This window comes from Phyllostomus discolor, chromosome 6 (assembly GCF_004126475.2).
Source record: "Phyllostomus discolor isolate MPI-MPIP mPhyDis1 chromosome 6, mPhyDis1.pri.v3, whole genome shotgun sequence".
NCBI classification, from domain to species: Eukaryota; Metazoa; Chordata; class Mammalia; order Chiroptera; family Phyllostomidae; genus Phyllostomus; species Phyllostomus discolor.
This window is the reverse complement of record NC_040908.2, coordinates 30231006-30254890: the sequence shown is the minus strand read 5'-3', so window position 1 is coordinate 30254890 and position 23885 is coordinate 30231006. Positions and strand designations below refer to the sequence as shown.

Here is a 23885-nt window from a genome sequence, read left to right as displayed (position 1 = left end):
ACAAGTATTTGTTATTTTTTTCCCAAAGGAAGTTTTACAAGTGTATTTTTAAATTAAATGATGAAACTTCTTAAATTATATATTCAGTCACTTGGCCGAAATAATTGTTTTGATAGGGAAACAAAATTATAAAATGTTAGCATCCACAACATCCTTTGCTCCCAAACCATTCCTGTTTCACAGAGAAAAGACATGCATATATTATTTTTCACATATTGACTAAGATAATCATTATAATAATTCTAGCCATATTTTATCTTGGTATTGCTGAGATTATACTCCTAGAAACTGTTTAGTTCAAGTCTACTTTTCAAATTCTATCATAAGAGAATTGTAAATTGTTTTGGTAGTGGTAGAATTGCTGTTTCCTTGAAATAGCAAATTAGAAAATCTGGTACTGAAAACTTGCAGTTCGGGGCAGTTAAGTATCCTGAATAAGGTCTCCAAATAACAGTCTGGTTTATGTTACCATGGCAGCACTTCCTTTCACTAAGTCTGTTCACAACTATCAGTAACAAGAGATAAAACTATCTTTTTAGCAAATTAACATTTGCTAATCTATGTTTTTTGAGTCCACAGCAAAAAGGAACTAATTTTTAACTAACTCTCAGGTTAAAACTTTGCCTCTTCATTAATGTGCTTATGATAGAACACAATAATAAAGAGCTTTAGAAGAACTGTTTTAAACTAAATTTGCATAAAACAAAGTGATTTTTTTTGTGCGGTAAAAACAGGAAATGTGCATTCTCTCATTTACTGTTATGCATTTTGGAACTCTAAGGCTTCTGGATTTATTTGGTAGAGAACCAATGAAGGTTTTGAAGAAATGAGCTGAATTTTTAAAATACTTACCTTAATGGAAGTTGTAAGTAATAGACTGGGAGAAGAGGCAATGTTCACTATTCTTGAAATGCTTTTATGTACTTGCCCTATACATTTTAGTAGAGTTCCCCTCTTGACCACCTTTTTCAGTGGTTTTTAGAACCACTGAGTTAAAAAGAATTAACTAATTAAAAACCGCATTCATGACTCTTGCTTATAGCATGAACTTTTATAGCAATGAGCATGATTTTTTCTGCCTGAAATTCAGCCATTGAAACAAGTCATCATCATGCAAATGTACAGAATAAAATTGTACTAAACCAGGTAAAATGTCAAATTTTATATTTCCCAGCTAAATTTTTTTCCAAAGGAAGTTAAGTTTTACCAACGTATTTTTAGATTAAATGATGTAACTTCTAAAATCCCACTTTGGCTTTATAAAAAGTTAGAAAAATAGATATAAGGCTTGGATGTTAATGTTTAAAATATAAAACCAAAACCAAAAACCACCATATCTAACTTTTGTAATTTTAAAATCTTGAAGCAGAAAAATATCAAGCCAAGATTTTTAGACCTGTCTTTTGAGAGTAGTAACTATGGTATCAATGACAGGGGAAAATCTAAATAACAGGTATACAAACTGATTGGACATCATCACTGCTTTGTAGTTTGACCTGGACTTTGCCATCTTGCCTTCTTTTGAGATTATCATCTCTACATAACAACTAGTCATCAGAAAAGTACCCTCAAGGTTGCCAACATTTAATGGAAGTAAGTATACCCTACTTGCCTTCTGCAGATTAGAAGAGAAATACTGTCATCTTGAGGCATCGATTCAAGAATTATTTCATAAACTAAAATATCCATAAAGTTTCCCAATCCTACTTCAATCTATCACTTTCTGTGTCCAAATTTCAGACATTTAAGCAAAGTGGTCTACTGATTTTTGTGAAGACCATCACCTGTGAATTCCTCCCCTCACACCCTCTGACTTGTGATAATAGCTTGATATTTTTTGTCCCAATATATAACAATTTCTGTATTTATTCTCATATTCTTTACTATCTCTGAACACAATTTCTTTCTCTTTATCACACTGTCCCTGTACTCTGGACGTAATGGTCTCCCATTTGCTAGCTCTCACTTCCTTAAATTTCTTTCTTTCTTGAAGCATTCAAAAACACTTCAGTTAATGGGCATAAATAATGCACACATTTCAAAATTAGAGACAAAAACAACTTCCTTTTGATCATACCACATTGAACATATTATTTTACAACTTTATTACAAATAATACCACAGTGAATATTCTTATATACATTACTTTCTATGCAAGTATAAATGTTACTGTAGGGGAGAATCAGAATCTGATCCTTAGAACTAAGGGATATGCAGGATATGCACATTTCTAATTATACTAATTTCTGCCAAGTTGCCTTCAAGTTTGGTCATATTTACTGACCATAATTTACACTCTTTTGTAATCAATAGTGTGAAACTATTGATTTTTTTATTTCCCCAGGTCCTCCTCTAAGTTGATGCTATCAAACATTTAAAATTTTTTATACTCTAATAGGTAAAAATGTGGCCTTTGTTTTTTAATTTGTATGTCCCTGATTATCTATGGGGATGAACATCTTTGCATATGTTTATGAGCCATCTGTATTTCTTCTTCTGTGAACTATTTCTTCTTATGTTCATATTCTTGGCCCATTTTTCTATCAAGTTTTCTTTTCTTTATTGAATTATGAGTTTCCTTATATACAGTGGTGTGTGCTGACCGTAAACATCAACTTCACATTTAATGTTGTTAGCTTGAAACTGGCCATGATGGAAGTATGTGTACCATGAAAATCTGTAAAAGCTACGTCCTCGCCTTCACTCAATTGTTAAACATTAACCAGCACACCACTGCTTATATGTTTTGATCCTAAATCTTTTCGTTGTTACTTGTCTCAATGACTCTTCTTGGCTATGTGATACATAGCAATTTGTTTACATGGCAATACAATAACTAATTACAACCTCCTCTAAGTTTAGCATAAGATGATGATATGTGCTAATGTCTGATACTCAGTGTGTCCATGGACTAGCAGCATCAGGATTACCTGAGAGCCTCTTAGAAATAAGAGCCTCATCCCCGCTCCTAGATTTGCTGAATCACAATCTGCATTTTAACAAGATCCTTAGGTGATCAGTTGGTACATTTAAGTTTGAGCGGCACTATCCTGGAAAATACTTCAGTTACCTAAAAATATAATTACTTACTCTTTTAACTCTTATTTCACATAAGGATAAACTCCTTCTACCACTTTGGGTATAGTAAACCATAAGAGAACATCACTCTTATACTAACAGGGAAAAAAACCACAAAATAATCTACAAAATCATCATTTTTTATGGGCCTGTATGAGAGCTAAAGCTGCAAGACAATTGAAATAACTAAACTCTAAACTGTGACAGGGCCCTGTGAGTAGAGATGGAACATGTAGGCTGTTTTACCTTTGGCAGAGCATGGAAGAAGTGACAGTCATAAAAGAAAGAAAAAAGACTCATAATTTAACAAATTCTTAAAAGCCAAGTGTGAGCTAGCAAGATAAGTTAGCATCCCTGGCACTCCAGACAGAAAGAGTCTGCATCGACTAGCCAGCATTTTTCCATGGGCCTCCATCCTGTGCTCTAGAGGAAGATAGTAGGCAGGGAAGGAGATCTAAGAGACACCCTTGTGTCTCTTTAGATACGCTTCGTCTAAAAGAGACGAAGACAGATGCACAGAATCTACCAAGGCAGAACTCATCCACGCTACAGGCCCTGAATGAGCATAAGGTGAGATCAGGTGCCACTGTGGGCAGGCACACAACCTTCCTACACTCCGGACAAAGCTCCAATATGAAGCAAAAGCTGTCTGCTACTGAGAGATAAAATACCCTACACGCCTCAGTCCCATGCAAATGATGGCTGCTGGGAGAGAAGTACCAAACTGAGCTATCCTGATACTTTACTGACACTAGGCAGTGTGCCATGTGTCATTAGGAGAAGGGCACAAAATCAGCTCATGCTGAGATTCTCCAATGACACAAAGCACAAATCTGCTACACTGAGAAAGGAAATGGTCATTCACCTATACTTAAGACATCCCACTCATATTAGCCAGTTTACCTGCCACAATGGGAATAAGCAGGAAATAGGCCTGAGCTCTGGAACAGTGTTCTCCAGTAGGACTTTCTACAAGGACAGAAATATCCTGTATCTATGCTGTCCAATATGCCAGCCGTTAGCCCCATGTAGACAATTGGCTGTTGATGAATGCAGCTTTAGACTCCATGCCTAATAGATGGGACAGACTGTCTGCTCCTGGGCAAGGCATGAAAAGAGCCTTTTCTGGGGGTACAAGCATATAAGACCTGCGTAAGACTAAAACTGGAACAAAAGAAAGAAACCCACCCTACACAAACTCTTGTACCAGATAATAAGCAATGACAATCTATTGCCATGGGAAGGGCAAGAACATAAAGGAAATGTCCAAACTCCTCCCCTGCCTCCAAATGTGGCACAAGCTGAAAGATGAAGGTAAAGCAGAAACACTGAAAAAAAAATCATCTGATACACCAGTTCTTATTTTTTTTAAGATTTTATTTATTTATTTATAGAGAGAGGGGAAGGGAGAAAGGAAGAGATACAATGATGTGTGAGAGATACATTAATTAGTTGCCTCTTGCACAACTCCTAATGGGGGCCTGTCCCACAACCCAGTCATGTGTTGTGACTGGGAATTGAACTGGTGACCTTTTGGTTTACAGGCCTGCACTCTATCCCCTGACCTACAACAGCCAGGGCTGATACACCAGTTTTCACACTAAGCCCAAAGTATTGGCAGTCCATCTCTGTAGGAATGTGAAGCCTGTGGTATGCTGAAGGTAACTATGACAACCACAAAACCCAATCCTAGTTCAATTATTAACTACATTGACTAATACCTGTTTGTACTATCAACATGACAGAAGTAGAGGCATGCCTACTTCTGGGTGGAAATATTATTTACTTCAATCTCTACCATTGTTTTACACTGACATTCAATCTAAAATTATGAAACACACACAAAAACAGGAGATAAAATAGTCAAACTAGACCCAGAGATGGACCAAATATTGAAATGATCAGATAGATACCACAACTAAGATTGTTTATGGATCTAGTGGGAAATTTTAGCAGAGATGGAGAGTATTTTTTAAAAGGCAAATGCAAATGCTAGAAATAAACATGAAGAATCCTTTATCAGGCTTATCATCAGAATAAACACAACAGAGGAAACAGTGAACCTATGTAAAGAGTAATAGAAATGACCCAAACTGAAACAAAGGGAGAAAAACAGGAAAAGGGCCAGAGCAACTAAGAGGTGAGACAACAGCAAATGGTCTAACATTTTTACTTGGAGTCCTAGAAGTAGAAAGTTAGCCAAAAGAAATATTTGAAGAGATAATGAGCTAAATTTTTTTTGAAATTGGGTTTTTGAAAAACAAATGCAGGATAAAAATTAAAAATAACACCATCAGACACATCATAGTCAAACTCCTAAAAAGTAGTGATAAAGAAAAAAATCTTGAAGACAGTTAAAAAAGAAACATAACAGAGGAACAAAGATAAGAATGGCAAGAGACTTCTCATTAGAAATTATGCAAGCCAAAGACAAGAGAGCAGCATCTTTAAAGTGCAGTAGTTCCCCCTTATCTGTGGGTTTGCTTTCCACAGTTTCAGTTACTTATAGTCAACCGCAGTCTGAAAATATTAAATTTCCCCAACCACTGACATTGTCTGCTGGTGCTATCCAAACGCCAGTATCGTCGTGGTTCGATGATCCAGGATCACCTAAAGCAGATGATCCTTTTCTGATGTACGGTCAGAAGGTCAACAGCAGCCTAACACAAAGTTGCAATGCCTACATCATTCGTCTCACTTCATCTCATCCCATAAGCATTTTATCATCTCATATCATCACAAGAATAAGGGTGGATTACAGGACAATGAGATGTCTTGAGAGAGAAAAACAGAGGCCATAATCAACTTTTATTGCAATATATTATTACAATTACCCTGGCTGGTGTGGCTTAGTGGACTGAGTGCTGGCCCGCGAACCAAAGGGTCACTGGTTCAATTCCCAGTCAGGGCACATGCCTGGGATGTGGGCCAGGTTCCCAGTTGGGGGTATGTGAGAGGCAACCACACACTGATGTTTCTCATCCTCTCTTTCTCCTTCCCTTCCCCTCTTTCTAAAAATGAATGAATAAATAAAACAATATAGTGTTACAGTTGTTCTAATTTATTATCAGTTATTTTTAACCTATAACTGTGCCTAATTTACAAATTAAACTTTATCATAAATATGTATATATAGGAAAAAACACAGTATAGATATAGATTAGATATAGATATAGATATGGTTCTGTACTATCTGCATCCACTGGAGGTCTTGAAACATACCCCAGCAGATAAGGGGGGGAAATACTATACTTAAAAATTGCCAACCTAGAATTTTACACCCTTCTTCCACAAAATGGTTAAAACAGTACTTCATTGCTAACGGAAGTGAATTATAAGAAATGTTAAATAAACTTCTCCAGGGAAAAAAAATTGATCCAGATAGGACATCAGGATTAGTCAACTTTTTCTGTAAAAGTCCAGATAATAAATGAAATGGTATAACATTATTTAAAGGTAGACTGTGATAAAGAGATACATTGAAAATTTTATGATAGCAAGTAAAAAAATAAAGCAATAGCTAATAAGCCAAAGTAGTGATAAAACTGAATCATAAAAAGACACTCAATCCAAAAGAAGGCAGGAAGAGTGGGAAAAAGGAAAAAAACCAAACTAAGCAAATGGATAAAAACAGCATAGTAACAGATTTAAATCCAACCATATCAATTGCATTAATGTAAATGGTCTACATTTCAATTATAAGGCAAAGGTTGTCAGACTGAAATAAGTAAGAATATACTGATACACTGATAGAAACACTCTAGAAACTAATAATAGAAAATCGGAACATTAAAAAAATCTAATTTATGTACCTATAGTAGAGTGAAAACAAATGATGGATATAATTAACATCAAGCTGAAGCAATCTGACTTGGCTATTTTTGTCTTCCTTTGATTTCCCCATATTTTAGGGTCTCCATGTTAACTTTCCCCACTTCCCCAAATATAGTAATGTTCATAACACTGACCTTGCCATGGCTTCTTTCCACTTTCTGAAAACATTTATTCAGGGACAGATTATGTCGAACAGAATTCTTCCAGCCTGTTGGTGCAGTAGCAAAATATGGAAAGCGGTCCAGAATCCAGCTATAAATTTCTTTGACAGGCAAACATTTATTTGGAGAGTGTTCTATAGCCATATATATGAGAAGACTAAAAGAGTATGGGGGTTTCGAAGTTGCTGATTTTTTTTCCGGGTTCTGGTAGCAAGATGGTCCTAATGGTGGCACATCATCTCCCTCTATGTCATACAAGGGACTAACAATTGGAAGACCCTCACTTCCAAAGCTGAAGTTTGTTAGAAGATTAGTACTTTCATGAAGCCAGTTCAAGTTTGTGAGTTCATCATCTGCTGATTCATTGTCAACTACAGTGGCCTTTGGCCTGGCAGCATCAACAGCTTCAGGCAAGCTTCCCATTTTGTAAATCTGACTTAATCCTGCAACCTTTTCAACTCCTGGAGTTTCAGCTCTCTTTTCTGGAGTCATTCCAATTACCGGACCCATTTACTCTTATAGTTCTGCAACAAAAGAAACAATTATCAATCAATGTAATACTTAAGATTCTTAGGCTCATGGAAAAATAAAATACATATTTAAATATCTCTAATTGGAGAAATTTTGCAATTATCCCACATAATATTTAAACACTGTATTTGTATAATGAAGACACTAAAGGTTACAATATGAGTAAGAGAACTTATCATATTATTTGAAACGGCTGTAAATAAAATGCAGCATTATAGTACCATATGTCTGGGTGATATAAACAAAATAATAATGTATTTTGAGTATTTATTAAAGTCCCTAGCCCACAGTTACTACTTAATAAGGAATGGTTGTTATTAAAAAGGAACAGACTATTTCTAAGGATCTACGTTTTTACTATAATAGTCATATATACTGCTCAACACAGAAAACAAATTTAAAATATTGCTTAAACAATAATCCTAAATAAACCCTTTCCTCAAATCTAAAATATTTACTACAAGGAAAAACCATTTTAATATTATTATAACATTTCTTAATCACTATATTTATTATCAGTAAAATTATATTTACTGCAAGTTATTTCTTTTGTAAATTCCAGTATTTTCCATCTTCATTGTGTATAATCTCATCACATACTGATACTGAAAGGCTGACATTCTCTTAATAAAGTTTGAAGTGTCACTGTGTTGCTGGCACTCAATTCACTGAGCACACCAGCCAGGGCTGAAGTGTTACTGTATTTTCAAAAAGAAAAAAACTACTTCTATACCATCTGTTTTTATTTATATTTTCTCAAATGACTTTTCTTTTGCTTTCTAAACACACTTCAATTCAAAACACTTAACATGGGAAAACAACTGACCAATGTTGAAAGGGACAGAATATATTATTTCATTCATTTAATGATTCATAAATGTGCCTCATTTCTGAATTCAGTGAAAAACCTTCTATGTTTTCCATTATTCTAGTTAATCTACTTATAATCCCATAACTGAAATATGCAAAGCACCATATTTTGCCATGTATAATGTGCACATTTTGCTCAAATTTTTGAGGGAAAATAGGGATGGGCATTATACATGGGTAGTGCCTGAAATTCCTTGTATCTGCTCTTGTGTTTTGTAATTATTTGTTACATAAAATTTGTTGAACTATAATGTGTTAAAAAATAAATGCTAAAATTCCTTTATAATGCAAAAACCAAGTATCTAAATACAAATGAATAAAAAATTGAAAACAGAAGCCTTTTTTCCTGAAAGCTTGGGCCAAAAACGTGAGTGCACATTATACACAGGAGTGCATTATACAGGGCAAAATACAGTACCTCCAAAGTTTTACTTTACTTAGAATATAGCTGGCAGGTTAGCCCAAGATTTATGAAAATCAGTAAATTTTAGATGTAGAACAGAGACGTTTGGATTCTGGTAGCTAATAGCAGATTAGTCTCAGGGCACTCAATTATCAATAGCATTAGTTATTGATAATAATTTGGGGCCAGCCATTGTGTAAAACACGATTTTAATCATCAATTAAACCCTATAAAATAGGAACTATTATTAGCCCAATTATTCTAGATGAAAAAAATGATTCACAGATGTTAAACATCCTGTCTGAGGCTGCCTGGCTAATAACTGAAAATGCTAGAGTTTAAAATCAGGCAGAGTGACTTAGAATCAAAACTCTAACCATTTCATTATCCTGGTAACAGTACATATACATCACCTGTGAGTATGAATTCCAATCCTATCCATTTTAAATTTTATTATTGTTCTCTCCATCCAGCTCTTCTCTCTCTCACATACACCTATATCTTTAATTTCTTACACTAAGACAGTATAAAAAGGAAAAGATCAAACTATAACAAATTTGTTGTCTATTTCAATCAATAATGAAACCACACATACATAAACATATGCACATATGCTCATATGTGCACACATATTTCAGAGATGACATCCTGTTCTATGTAACTGACCAAATTGTTCACTTACCACTAAAGTTTCTCTACTCATAGAAAACTTTAAAAATGTAAAGGTTGAGAATTAATTGGTTGAAGAAAGTCTTGTTCCCTTTTTTTAAAAAAGCTTAGCATTTAGTGTCCAAAGAAGGAAAGAATTTCTAATGGTCCACTTTTGTCTTTTCACCTATGTCTTCATTTATTTCCTTTTTTTAGAGATTTTATTTATTTATTTATTTTAGAGATAGGGGAAAGGAGTAAGAAAGAGAGGGAAACATCAATGTGTGGTTGCCTCTCACATGCCCCCAACTGGGGACCTGGCCCGCATCCTAGGCATGTGCCCTGGCCAGGAATCAGACCAGCAAATTTCAGTCCATAGGCTACTGCTCAATCCACTAAGCCACACCAGCCAAGGCTTTATTTTCAATTACATATAGAAATTAGGGAGTACCAAATAGCACTGGCTAACATTTACTGTGATTTTACTATATTACAGACACTATGCTATGGGCTTTGAAATGCATTGTCTCTACTTACTCCTCCATACTACTTAGCTCTATGTACCATTCTTCTTTCTTTCTGACTGTGAATTCCATAAAGGACATGAATCTTTTACTTTTGTATTCCTAATGAATCTTAACAAAAAGTTGGGTGTGAGTAATCAATCAAATCATAATTATTCCAAACTGAAATTAACTAATAATCAACATGCATGTCTACTCTGTACCAGGTGCTGTGCTACCCACCTTTACTAGTTATTTATTTTCGAAACACATCCTTAATACTAGTAAATACTGTCACTGGTAACAACCAGAAAATTGAAATTCACTGTTTAAAAATAAGGAAATGGAAGTGAACTAAGCCATCTGTCTAAGATTCTAAAGCTAAAAAAAGGAAAGCCAAAAGTATAAACCAGGCTGAGTCCAACAGTCTAGTCCTTTGTCCATTCAAGTACACTCAATCTCTTAAGGAATTTATATTTTAGCAATACTACTTAAAACAAATAGATATTGTTGACAGACATGAGAAAATAAGGTGACATTAACTAATTTAGATAGTTACAACTATGTTACTCCTCTGAATTACAAGTTTAGAATAAAGTCTTATTAAGATAAAAACCAGTATTATATCATCAAATTCGTTAAAGATTACACAAAGTACACAGCCAAGCAAAGTTAAAAAAATCAAGTACTGACACTGAAAGGCTAACATACTCTTAGTAAGGTCTGAACTTTCATTTTCAAGGAGAGAAGAAGAGTGTTTGTAAACTATCATTTTGGAATACTTTAGAATACCATCCACTGAGAACATTAGAACACTAAATCCATCAAAACAAATAGGCAAATGATCTTTCTCACAAGTAATTGTAAAAATAGAGAACGAACATACTAGAAAATATTCAACTTCACTAGTGATTAAAGAAATGCAAAACAAAAATGTTATATTAAATGATAATGTAGCACAGTACCTAGTCTTGCACTAAACACAAATACTAGTAATAAAAGTAACAGTATCTATTTTTGCACAAATAAGCAATAATTTAAAAATATACACAATAATAATTCAGGGTGATGACCTCAGATCATTTTGGGTAGCTACCTGGCAATATGCACCCAGAATCATTAAAAATGTCATATTTCTTGACCCAATAATTCCACTTATGAATCACTTCAGTGAAATAATCCTCTGTAGGGAAAAGATTCTCTCTTCTCTTTTTATTTATTTATTTAATTTACAAAAATTCTCACCTGAGGATATGCTCATTGATTTTGGAGGTGGGGCGCGGGTGGAGGAGAATGAGAGAAACATCATGTGAGGGAAACATCAATGGGTTGCCTACTGAACACGCCCCAACCTAGGATCCAACCCACAACCTTTTTGGTGTATGGGATGATGCTCCAACCAACTGAGCCACCCAGCCAGGGCTCCCTCTGTTTTACACAGCACACACACACAGATGTCCATCCAAGATTAATGAAAGGTAACAGACAATTATAAACAACATATATATCTTATTACAGAAGAAAAGGTAAACTAAAGCACATCTATTCAATGTAATATTTAAGTCATTAAAAATGACTGTTGTAAAGACTGTGAGGTAAACAAAAAAGCTTTATTAAAAACTGGTAAATAGAAAATAAAAAGTGAACAGTGGTTTATATTAGTAACTTGGTAATTTTTCTTTGTTTCTTCTATTTCTAGTATTTCTTTAACATGTTTATCCTTTTTATAGTTTAAAATTAAAAGAAACTCAGCAGGAAAGGCTGTGCTAGATTATGTTACTTGTAGTAAGAGGGGGGATCAAAAAGATAAAACACAATGGAATTTATTTATTAAAATTGTGTCTTTATTCTTACATGTTTAAACTTCAGTAACCTTCAAAGTACTCTCATTGGACGACTTTTTTTCCACTGCTCAAGACAGTTTTTGAACTACTTGAATTTGATGTCTTTATACTACTATCTGCCTTTCCATATTGGCAAAGTTTCCCTGAGGACTTTCTTTATGGGGGGGGGGGGGAGAGGGGAGAACAACAACAAAAAAAATTGTTTGGGGCAAGATTGGGTGAATAGAAGGGTGGGACACAGGGGTCATGACATTTTAAGTTATAACTACTCACCAATCTTTTTATCATTCCTTCTTGAATTTCAAATTTCTGTGACCACTTTCCTTCTATTTAAAAAGCCGTCTGCTGGTAAACTTCCAGATTCATTTCTCTGAGCAGGTGTTTATTTAAACCTTTGTTCTTAAAATATATTTTTGCTAGCTATAGAACTCTAGCTTGAACTACCATGAGTCATAGTTGTTAGATTTATTTTCACTATCATCATTTCATAGTCTTCTACTACCATTATTATTATTGAAACCACAGTCCTTTGAAGGTATTCTGTGTTTTCTCTAAAAATTTCCCTTTTATTAACCTCTTTTTATTTTCCATTTATTGTCTCCCCATGTTGCATTCTGGATTCCTTCAGATTCATCTTTCATTATATTAATTTTTCTTCAGTGGGGTCTATTTGCTTTTATCTATCCCTTAAATTTTAATTACTGTATTATTTTCATTTCTAGAACTTCCGATTTTTTACATAGTATCTGTTCTTTTCCTCATTTTTAAGCTTTCACTGAACACATTTTATATTTTACATCTGATAATTCCAAGAAGTGAACTATTCTCAGGTCTGATTCTTCAGATTCTTCTATATTGTACCCTGTTTTCCCTAGATGTTTACACATTTTTATTACAAGTTAATCATTTTCATTAGAACTTTACCAATTGGAATCATTTGATGATGATGATTTGTGATGCTTCTGTCAGGCTTCTGGGAGTAGTCACAATCCATGATCCTTTTAAATTCTTAGCTTGAGGGTTAGTATGAATTCAGGCTGTAAACCAATAAGAGGGCTGGTTTGTGGTAATACATTTTCAGCAGAGATTTTATTTTTTCCATTAGCAGAAATAATCTAGAAAGATCATCTTCTTTGTTATCCACTGGGACACCAAGGAAAGAATTTCTAGATCACTCTTACACCTACAATGTATAGCCTTATAGAACTCCAAATTACTGGGAGAAGTCTATTTCCTGCTTGATGTTCTACTTTGGCTGGGTCTGGGCTTTGCTTCATGATCCCTGAGCCCTACATAGCAAGGAAAACAGAGTTCACTTAATTTGGTAAATACCCTCAAGGCAATAGCCAGTTTCAGCATTCAGCTTACCTCACTAGGGCTTCAATTAGTGGTTGGGCTAAATATTCTTCACTTTTGTGCCAGGCCATTGATGCATTTTTATCCAGTATTTTAGGTTGTTTTCAGCAGAAAGGCTGTCCAGGTGTTTAGTTCACCATGCTGCTGAAAACATATTTACATTGCTTTCTGATGGCAACATCTCTAACGTGCATTATCCTCTATGTTAGAGCATGTGTTCTTAAGTTTCTTCGGCCTCAGCACACTTGAGGAATTTGACTTAAAGTACTTATGTCTGTAAGGAGTTGCTCATTATGAGAGTGACTTCCAACTGGAATTAGGTAGAGAACATTTCCTTGGAGGTTGAAGATGGTTATCAAAAACTCGGTGCAGATTTTTAAAGAGGGTGCTTTCATCCCTTTAAAACACCATGCTCCATAAATGCAGTAAAGATATTTTAACCCCTTAACTATGATTCAGGTGCATCATTATACACAAAGACTTGATAAAGAGTAATACTTATAGGAGCTACTAAAGTATACAGGACTATTGGCCACTTTATCAGTGTTTCCCAAATCAGGATGCCCCAAGGATATATTTATTCCAGGGATCCCAAGTCCTGTAATTTTCGTTTTTTGCTTTCATTTCAATAATAGTATAAAAATGCATTTGACCATTTTCTTTGTTAAATTTTTATTTAATGATTTTAGAGAGGGGAATTGGGGAGTAGGTGGGGAGAGAGGGAAAGAGAGAAGGAATCATTGATTTCTTGTTTCATTTATTCACGCATTCACTGGTAGATTCTTACATGGGCCCTGACAGGAGATCGAACCTGCAACCTTAGCATATCAGGATGACACTCTAACCAACTGAGCTATCCTGCCAGGGCCTATTTTACCACTTTCAAAGATAAAAATTAAAAGACTTAAAACTACTTGAGGACCCAGGTGGTGTGGTTCAGTTAGTTGGAGCATCGTCCCATAAATCAAAAGGTCAGGACGCATGCCTGGGTTGCCGGTTTGGTCCTGGTCAGGGCACCTGTGAAAGGCAACTCTCACATTGACGTTTCTCTCCCTCCTTCCCCCTTTAAACATGTCCTCAGGTAAGGATACAAAAATAATAATAATAATAATAAAACTACTTGAGGAATTAAAGTCAGTGTTTCTCAAAATGGGATCTATAATTTATTTTTGCTACATAAGGGACCCACATAATTCAAGTTGAGAAAAATTGCTATGCTTTAGTTACTGGATTAATCTTCTTAGTTCTATATCCTAGTCCTCATTTGTACTGTAGTCACTGTACCTGATTATATGGGTATATGACCCCTTATCTAAATTCTTTGAGTACACTTCAGAATTCAGAGTATTTGGATTTTAGAAAGGAACTACAATGCAAAAGAGGGTTACATGATGTGACAGTGAAGTCTGAGGCAGCACCCCATAATAAACATGTTCATATTTCTGCAGCAAAACATATGTTCACACTAAAAGGTAACTAAATAAAGAACATCAATAGTCTTACATCAGTTCAGATCATGTTTCACCAATAAATAAAATGGTTTTCAGAGCATTTTTGATTTTTAAATCATGGGGATGGAATTATACAACCATTATTTGCTATATCTGTACAACCATTATTTCCTGTAAATTTATTAGGAAAGCAGATCACAGTAAGACTGGATAAGGGTAACAAGTTCACCTTAAGTACATAAATTTAATGCATAAACTTTGTAACTTTTCTCCTAGCTACTTAGGAATCTCTTTTTATCTATTCGTGGTTTAATAGTGGAAGATACAGAATAAGTAAGCTCCTGATAGGCAGGAAATATATAATGAATTCTAAAATGTCAGAAGTACCTAAATGTATACAGAAATTTAAAATACATTCCAAAGCCAACGTATTAGCCAAATTAGATTATGATTACAATGTCTCTTCAGCTAGTAATGTAGATAAAAGATAGAGAAAGAGAAGTATACTATTCAGAATAACCTCTCCTGGTCCTTTTCTAATAAATTTCAAGAAGACACCTCTTCTACTAAACTAATGGCTTTGTTGTCATAGTTGTTAGATTCCATAGTGAAATAGTGTACAACTAAAATGGAAACCTTTTTTCTTGAGAAAGAATATACTGTATCTTGCCATGTATGATGTGCTCCCATGTATAATGCATACCCACGTTTTTGGCCCTCCCTTTCAGGAAAAAAATCCTTCATCTTAATTTTTTATTTATTTAGATTTAGATACTTGTTTTTTGTATTATAAAAAAACTTTAGCATTTATTTTTAACATATTATAAGAAATTTTACCCTGGCTGGTGTAGATCAGTGGATTGAGCGCAGGCTTGCGAACCAAAGTGTCACTGGTTCGATTCCCAGCCAGGGTACATTCCTGGGTTGCAGGCCATAACCCCCAGCAACCACACATTGATGTTTCTCTATCTCCCTCCCTTCCCTCTCCAAAAATAAATAAATAATTTATTTGTAACAAATAATTACAAAACACAAGAATAGATACAAGGGATTTTGGGTACCACCCATGTATAATGCACACCCTTATTTTTCCCTCACATATTTGGGCAAAAAAGTGCATATTATATATGGAAAAATATGATATCTAATACTAGGAGATATTAAACAGAAACTTGAGGGGGCAGTATATTTGAACTTATAAAGAATTTCATATTATTGCCCTGGCTGGTATGGCTCAGTGAATTGAGTGCTGGCCTATGGACTGAAAGGTCACTGGTTCAATTCCCTGGTCAGGGCACATGCCTGGGTTGCGGGCCAGGTCCCCAGCTGGGGGCATGCAAGAGGCAATCAACTGATGTTTTTCTTCTCTTTCTCCCTTCTTTCCCCCATCTCCAAAAATAAAAAAATATTTTTTTTAAAAAAAGGATTTCATATTATAAAAAAATAAAATCTAAATCATTACTCGATGTTATAATCACATCTGGATATAGTGAAGCAGATGGTTAAGAGCATGAGCTGTGAAGAGATTACTGCTTCAAATCCCATCTACCACTCAGTAGGATTCTAATAGTATCTACTTTCCAATTTAGAATTCTAATAGTACCACTTTCATAAGATTGTTAGTACAAATTAAATTAGAATAAATATAAAGCACTTAGAACGGAGGTAAAGTATACAATAAATACTAGCTGTTGGGAACCATCCTGCCTGATTTCAGAAGCTATAACCCCCCATGGCTAAGGCTGAGTGAGAGACCTTGGGACCCTAAGCCACTAAGGAGACAAAGCTTATCTCCCTGGCAGGGATACTGCCTCTGCCCCCTTTACTTCACCCTGCTTGGCTCCCAGTGCATGACCAGTTAGCCAATGACAGGTAAGATTCCTCAAGGGAGGGACAATCTAAGACAGGCATGGTCACAAAGGGGCCCTCAGGGAAGGACTTGGGGAGCTATAGAAAAAGGGGGTGGTGGACCCTCCCCCTCAGCTTTGACATAGCCTGAGTCCTCATTCTGTCTGCAAGGACTCTCCTAATCTCTTGGCTCCCTTACTTTCCCTGCCTGACTTAAGCCTGAAACAATGCTGGAGGTAGGTGCAGCCCTGTGGTGGAAAGGGCAGGTTCCCCGAGGAGATCAGACCTAAGAAAGAATGCATAAAACCTTGTGAAACCTGTTTTGCTAATACCCTCAATTTAAATGATAAGGGTCCAAGCATGAAATTAGCTTGTTTCCCCAAAGTTTTATGGCCCTTTAGCTATCTGACCCTTACTCAAAATAAGCCCTCATAGTTCTTTGTATGTTATCTATTGTTTGATCCTTACTGCCTGACAATGATTGATGAGCTTTCCATATATGCCCTGTATTCCTATGCAAATGAACCCAATAAAAGCCCATTGAGGAAAAGGCTCTTGGTCCTTCTCCTTTGGGAGATTGACCACCTTTCCTCCCCAAGCAGATCACATCTTGGTAGACTTATTCTCATCTGTGGCAGCAGGGGCCCTGGGGGCGGAGGCCCCCACAACTAGCTATGGAGACAGTGATTATTAATGTTATTAATTCTTTAAATTATCGCTAGCTTTCTTTTTAAAGTAATAGATTTATAAATGTTGTATCTTTCGAATAAAAAATATGGTACAAAATCAGTAATAATACTTTGTTTTGAAGTTTGAAAATTAGAAAAAAATTCCAGTGTTAAGGATGGATCCCCTTCATGACCAATGACACCCACTGACAAAACAACCAACTGAAATTAGGCCTTCTCAGAAGAGTGCTGCAATCAGTTTCATCATTTTTTTATGATACAATTTTCACTTCCTTATTCTATTTGTGCCTATGAACTTTATTTGTTAGGTTATGTCAATATCTTACCCAATCATGAAACATGACAGAATCTTTCAAATCTTTCTAATTTAAATAATATAAAAGCACTTAAATCATATAAACTTTCGGAACATTTCTTAGCATTTTATTATCTAGTGCATCCCTCCCCCTCTAAATTCCTTCATTAACAGCTCTGGCTGATAACATTCACATACACACACACACACACACACACGCATGCACGCACACACACACACACAAATGAAAATAACTATACTACCTCTGAAATAAGAAATGTTTAGTTTTCATTAGTAATGACATTGTCAATAACAAAAAGAAAAGATAATACTATATATAATGCTAATTATATGCACGGCCAATATGCCATAATCAAAACAGGACAGAAATACCAGCATATGTAGTTACACTCATTTGTAATCAACTAATTCAAAATCTATCTTGTTACAAAATTCTTATCAAGTTAAAATATTCAAAATGATAATTTTCCCTACTTTCAAGATATTATTTATATTGTAAACTTCAGCATACATCTATAATACTTTAAAAATATGAGTTCATGAACATAAAATTTAATGACAAGAACTCAAGCTCTCAGTCCAACAATTCTCATGAATATAAGTTTTTTAGTGTATACTTTCCTAAGTAACACAGCACCATAGCAAATAAGAAATAATTTCAATTAACTCAGTTCTATTAATGATGTTTAATACTTTTAAAAATTGCTTTTCAAATCATATTATCAAATCTTTTCATGTTACATTTTTCTTACATTATCTTACACATATAATTGTCAGAGCCCTAAATCTGTTATTTGCAAGATTTTTAACTGTTAAAAATTTACATTTAACCCATTACACTAAGAGTTCTTATTAGAAAATAAAAAATAACACTAAAAATGGACTCAGATCAAAATAAAATATGATAGTCAATTTTTGATATCCAAAGCAAATTTACTCCAATTTACTTTTTTTCTTGCACCACTAAATATTTCTTTCCTCATTACCTGGAAAGCGTAATAAGGAAAATCAATTTTGCTGTTTCTAAAACACTTTTACTATACTGGTATGAAAAAGAACCATATCACCTGTTATGTTATACTAGAATTGAGAAGAAGATGAAACCAACACTTGAGCAATGGTACCGAGAAGCCCTGAAGACTTGCAGTCAGTACCATGCTTAAGGGATGATTAACCATGACCTATATATGGCAGCATCTGACTTAACAGATGAAGTTGTTTCTCATCCTTTTCACCCTATAGGTCCGTCTTCCTACTTAAACTCAGTTTCATTATACTTACTTTATACTTTTTCACTATACATTTCACTATACTTTAAAATGTGAATTCCTGAGGCATGTGACAAATGATCATGATTTTGGGGGGTTATATTTAATTAAGTGCATTTCCAACTGCCAATTCTGTCATTTTACATGGTCTTAAGACATTTGGAGATTTTATTCTTATTGACTTGTCATTTTACTTCCCACCAAGAGCTTAATGTCATCGGTAAGTAAAACAATCTTATAAATGTCAAAAGAGCAACCAGAGACTAGACCTCCCACCTCAAATTTGGGCTTTCCTATCCAATCACTTTAAATTAACTAATATTAAAAGCCATTTGATTTGGGCTAAGACATCCTTGCAAAGGGAAATAGGCATTCACTTAACTCAGATCACTAAACAATGTTTTTCTTAGGAAAAAAATCTATGAGAGAGCAATGGCATGCCACAGAAATATCAAATGTTTGTGCACTAATATTAAAACTACCTGGCAATTACCTGATTTCTCTCCTGTAATCTAAGCACTGTACCTGATCAACACATACTATACCTAAGAGGAATTTCCACTGAATTTCCCTCTCCTTTCCTCACCTCCAATCTTCTTAGGAATGAACTGTTTTATTTGTTAATTACAATAAGGTACCATTTCTCAAGACTGGAAGCCACTGCATTATATTTCCCATATTTATTCAACAGTATAAAAAGCTTATTATAATAAGCTCAACATAAAATATTTTAGCAGTTTACAGCTACTAAGAATTTTCTAAATCTTGTGAGTTATTCATTTAAAAAAATTTTCTTCTCATTAATTTGTCACATTGGGTGAAAAATATGAAAGGATTAAGCAAAAAACAAACAAACAAAAAATCTCACAGACACAGGCAACAGTATGGTGATTACCAAAGGGAAAGGGGGATGGGAGAGGGTAGAAGAGGGTATGGGAGGGTAAATGGTGATAGAAGACTTGACTTAGGGTTGTGTACTCACAATATAATATCCAGATGATGTATTATAGAATTGTATACCTGAAACCTATGTAATTTTATTAATCAATGTCATCCCAATTCAATAGAAAAGAAAAAAAATTTACATTGTTAGCAAAACCAAAATGTAACATTTATTGAGCACATAATATTTGCAAGGCATTGTGTAATAAACCTAAGAAATGCTATAACTTTAAAGATATTCTATTAACTTAAAATATCTGTTAACTTTGGTAACCTTCAGTAAGAAAAAAAGACAAAAATGGAAAGAACTCACAACTTTTCCTATTGAATTAACAATATATGCTTTGTTTTTATTAGGATTCTTGATTATAAGTACTGCCCCTCCCATAAAGTCCAATACTGAGATTAGAGGGTAGATTCAAATCCCAAATGTACTGCAAAAAGATGTATGTTTGATTATAATGCTACATGATGTCACGTATCCAGGACAACAGAAGCATTATGGTCTCTTAGGAATAAAACTGCCTCTTCGTCATAGATTTAGGTGACACAGCATGTGATCCATTGTCTCTAAACAAAAAATGTGTGCAGCTGCATTTTCCAGTTCAGAAAGGGGGTTGGGGAGCAGAATACAAAAGGGTCAAAGATGTCTCATAGAAAAACTGTTTCTCAAATAGGATTTTAAAAAAAGAAAGTAAAATGAGTGGGGTGGGGGAAGCCTTTCTCCAACTCATGCTAAAAGCAGAAAACACTAAAATCTGGGGCAAAAAACATCTGTTGTAGTAACCTTCCACTGAAGCCACTTTTCTCCTATCCTAACTTGCCCAGATACACTGTGTAAACCATGGCTCAAATGCCACTTGTATCTAGAAAATTGTGTACTATTTGTACACAGTATAGAGTTACCCTATACATTGTTGCAGCACTTGCCTAAAAAAAAAACAAAAACTCAATTGTTCATCAGTTTCTAGGGGAAGTTAAAATGAAGCAATAGCTTTGTAAGTTAAAAAATGAACACATTGGCTTCTAAACAGTAACAAACCTGATGTTTTCTGCATAAAAACCAAACACTTCCCTTTACAATGAGTCTCTAGCACAAAACCCTGCCTTTCACACAGTAAGTTAAAAAGCAAGTAGTCAAATCTAAATTGAGTGAAAACTGTTTTCTCTAGTAAATAGCTATGTCTAATAAATGTTTAAAAAGTAGATGACACAGTAACTTGTAAGCTATCAGTATCTAAAATATCACACTTAATTACCTTACATGTTATTAAATATAATGATAGAAAAGAAGCACTATGAAGAAGCACAAGTAGCTCCAAGAATAATCTAGTTTTAGAAACTCATCTTCTCAAACTTTGAATAGCAATCAGTGTGGGGTCCAAGCAAAACTATGCTGCAGGCTGAAAAAACTGATCACACAGAAATAAAAAATAATAATAATAATCACTAATGGAATTAGAAGTAATATCACCTGTGCAACAAACCATATAGTGATCAGTTAGCCAATCAGCACTGTCATTCTTTGATGGTCCTGTACTGCACTTGAAGAGTAATGTGGAGAGGAACAAAGTTACAGAAACCTGAAAGTCAAGAGAACTCATGTCCCCAATTACAAAGGTAAATTTGGTTGCCATTTGAATACAGACAGCTGGTATTCTTTGTTGTCAAGATTTTAAGATGATTTTCAATACTTTAAATGTAAGCCATAATTAGTCAGCCATGGAGTAAATTTCTCACTGAAAATAAGCATTTTTAAAAAGCACACTCATGATCAGAAATACATTTATTAAAGGCATAAACTGGTATCTTCCCAATAAGCCCCTGGTGTCAAATTTGGAAAGCAAGAGTAAAACTGAGTATAATAAAGCTATCCTGGTTGATTTAATGTACTGATTTTTTTTTCTAATGTGCTGATTTTATACGTAATTCCCAAAACAACACAAAAGCATGATTAATTTAACACAGAATTAAGTCCATTTTACTTTATTTTTATTATAATTTTTAATCCTCACGTGAGGACTTTTTTTCATTGCTTTTTTAGAGAGAGAGGAAGGGGGAGAGAGAAACATCAATTGGTTGCCTTCCCATATTTGCCAGACGTGAGGGTGAACGCACAACCTAGGTAGGCATGTGCCCTGACCAGGAATTAAACCCACAACCCTTCAGTTACAGTACTATGCACCAATCAACTGAGCCACACTGGTCTGGGCAAAATTAAGTCCATTTTGAATAGGGCTAAGCTAACCCTATAAGTACACTTATACTAAAGTAAATACTTAAGTAAAACATTTTTATACTAAAAATTATTAAAGACATTTCTGCTATAAATAGACCCCCAGAGCATTTTAGAAAATAACACTTCACCCTAACAAACTCTCAAGTTTCTAAATAAACTCACATGTCATATAACCTAAAGTCTAAGTACCCATATTAACTGCAGCTATGTACAGCTAAGTAGTCTAGTTTTCACAATGAGGAGACAGAATCAGCAAGTGAGTGGATGTTAGTTCCACTTGATAATATAAAGAATATTGAAAGGGATAGTGCTTGGTTTTTTCTTGGAGGTAGATCAACGTTTGTCATGGGTTTTTATTCCTTTTGTTGTTGTTGTTTTGATCTGGTAAGTTTGAGATGCTTATGAGATATTCAAGTAAAGGAGGCATTTGGGATAGATGTGATCAAAAGTTAGGAGATATGTCTGGTCTGGAGATAGATTTTGGGGGTAATTTTATCTTAAATCTGCCCATCCCTCTCTCCATTTTCATGGTCACAGCTATAGTCCAGGTTAACATCATATCTCATCTAAACCAACCACAATAGTAGTCTACATAAATCGTACCCACTATGGTTGTGTTCTGCACAAACACACAGTGGCTGTGACAGTATCTTCCTAAACTAGTTTCCCTGCATCTACGCCTGGTCCTCTTAATTTGTTCTCTAAAATGTAACTAGAGGACCTTATAAAATGCAACTCAGACAATGTCCTTTTCTTGTTCAATATATCTAGGGGACCCTTAGATCAAAATCCAAAGTTCTTGACATGGTATATGAGACCCTGCACAACTTAGCCCCTGTGTAACCTCCCAGTCTACTCTTTTACCACTCTTTCCCTTGTTCTCCCCACTTTAGATTCTGAACAGGCCATGCTTTCTCCTCCTCCAGAACCTTTACAAATGCTACTTCTTTTGCCTAACATTTCATTATACCTAGCCCTGGCTAACTATCATTCACATCTCAGCTTTACAATCTTAAGGGAAACCTCCTCCTACTTTCCATATTAGAGGGTAACCCAAATTGCATTCTTCTAGAATATCCTGTACTTTTAAAAAAAAGTTTTATTTATTTATTTTTAGAGAAGGGAAGAAAAGGAGAAAGAGAGGGAGAGAAACATCATGTGTGGTTGCCTCCGCATGCCCCCTACTGGGGACCTGAACTACAACCCAGGCATGTGCCCTGACTGGGACTCAAACCCATGAGCCTTTGGTTTGTAGGCCCATGCTCAATCCACTGAACTATACCAGCCACGGTGATATCCTATACTTTTCGATAACACTCATCACACCTAGAATGGTGTGATACACATCTTTTCCTGACTTACTAAAATCTCCGTAAGGCAAATTTGGTTATCTGTTTTGTTTACTGCTCAAATATTTGTTGTCTGACATCTCAGTTCTAGCTATGCTACTACATAACTTTGACGTCTATTAAATTAGATGGTTGGATTTTCACTCTACAATAATCTACATGCTATTAAAAACTGAAATTCAAATACTACTAGTTTTCCTGCAGATATATACATGGTAAGACCTACATGTACATTTCCTAATGCCTGAATGTGTGTCTAACTTTTGCACATAATTAATATAAAGGTGAGAACTAATACTTTTTTATATTTATTAATTTAAGTGTTTCAGAAGTACTAACTCCTTCAGTCTTTATAACAATCCTACCAGGTAGTTGCCATTATTAATGTCCATTTTCTATCTGGAAACAGATATAGAGAAATTAAATGATATGCCCAATACCACAAACCTTGAAGTGGCACAACTGGGACACAAGCTCAGGGAGTATAGCATGAAAGTGCATACCCTTCACTACTACACTAGCTGCCATCCTGCCTAGATTGCTTTGTAAGTATCA

The 23885-nt window shown here is 34.9% G+C and overlaps 1 protein-coding gene across 4 annotated transcripts in view; it reads right to left on the bottom strand.

Annotated features, from left to right (window-relative positions):
• Nucleotides 1–23885, bottom strand: part of FOXN2 (forkhead box N2) — a 55585-nt gene that overhangs the window by 20114 nt on the left and 11586 nt on the right. For 2 of the 4 annotated variants that reach the window (XM_028515265.2, XM_036027938.1), the window contains exon 2: nucleotides 7047–7597. In XM_028515265.2, the coding sequence (XP_028371066.1) occupies nucleotides 7047–7583 (537 nt within the window). In that variant the 5' untranslated portion in view covers nucleotides 7584–7597. Of the gene's footprint in view, nucleotides 1–7046; nucleotides 7598–12145; nucleotides 13185–13240; nucleotides 13868–23885 lie in introns of those variants that run through there. The other 2 variants (XM_036027937.1, XM_036027939.1) reach the window with 2 other exon arrangements.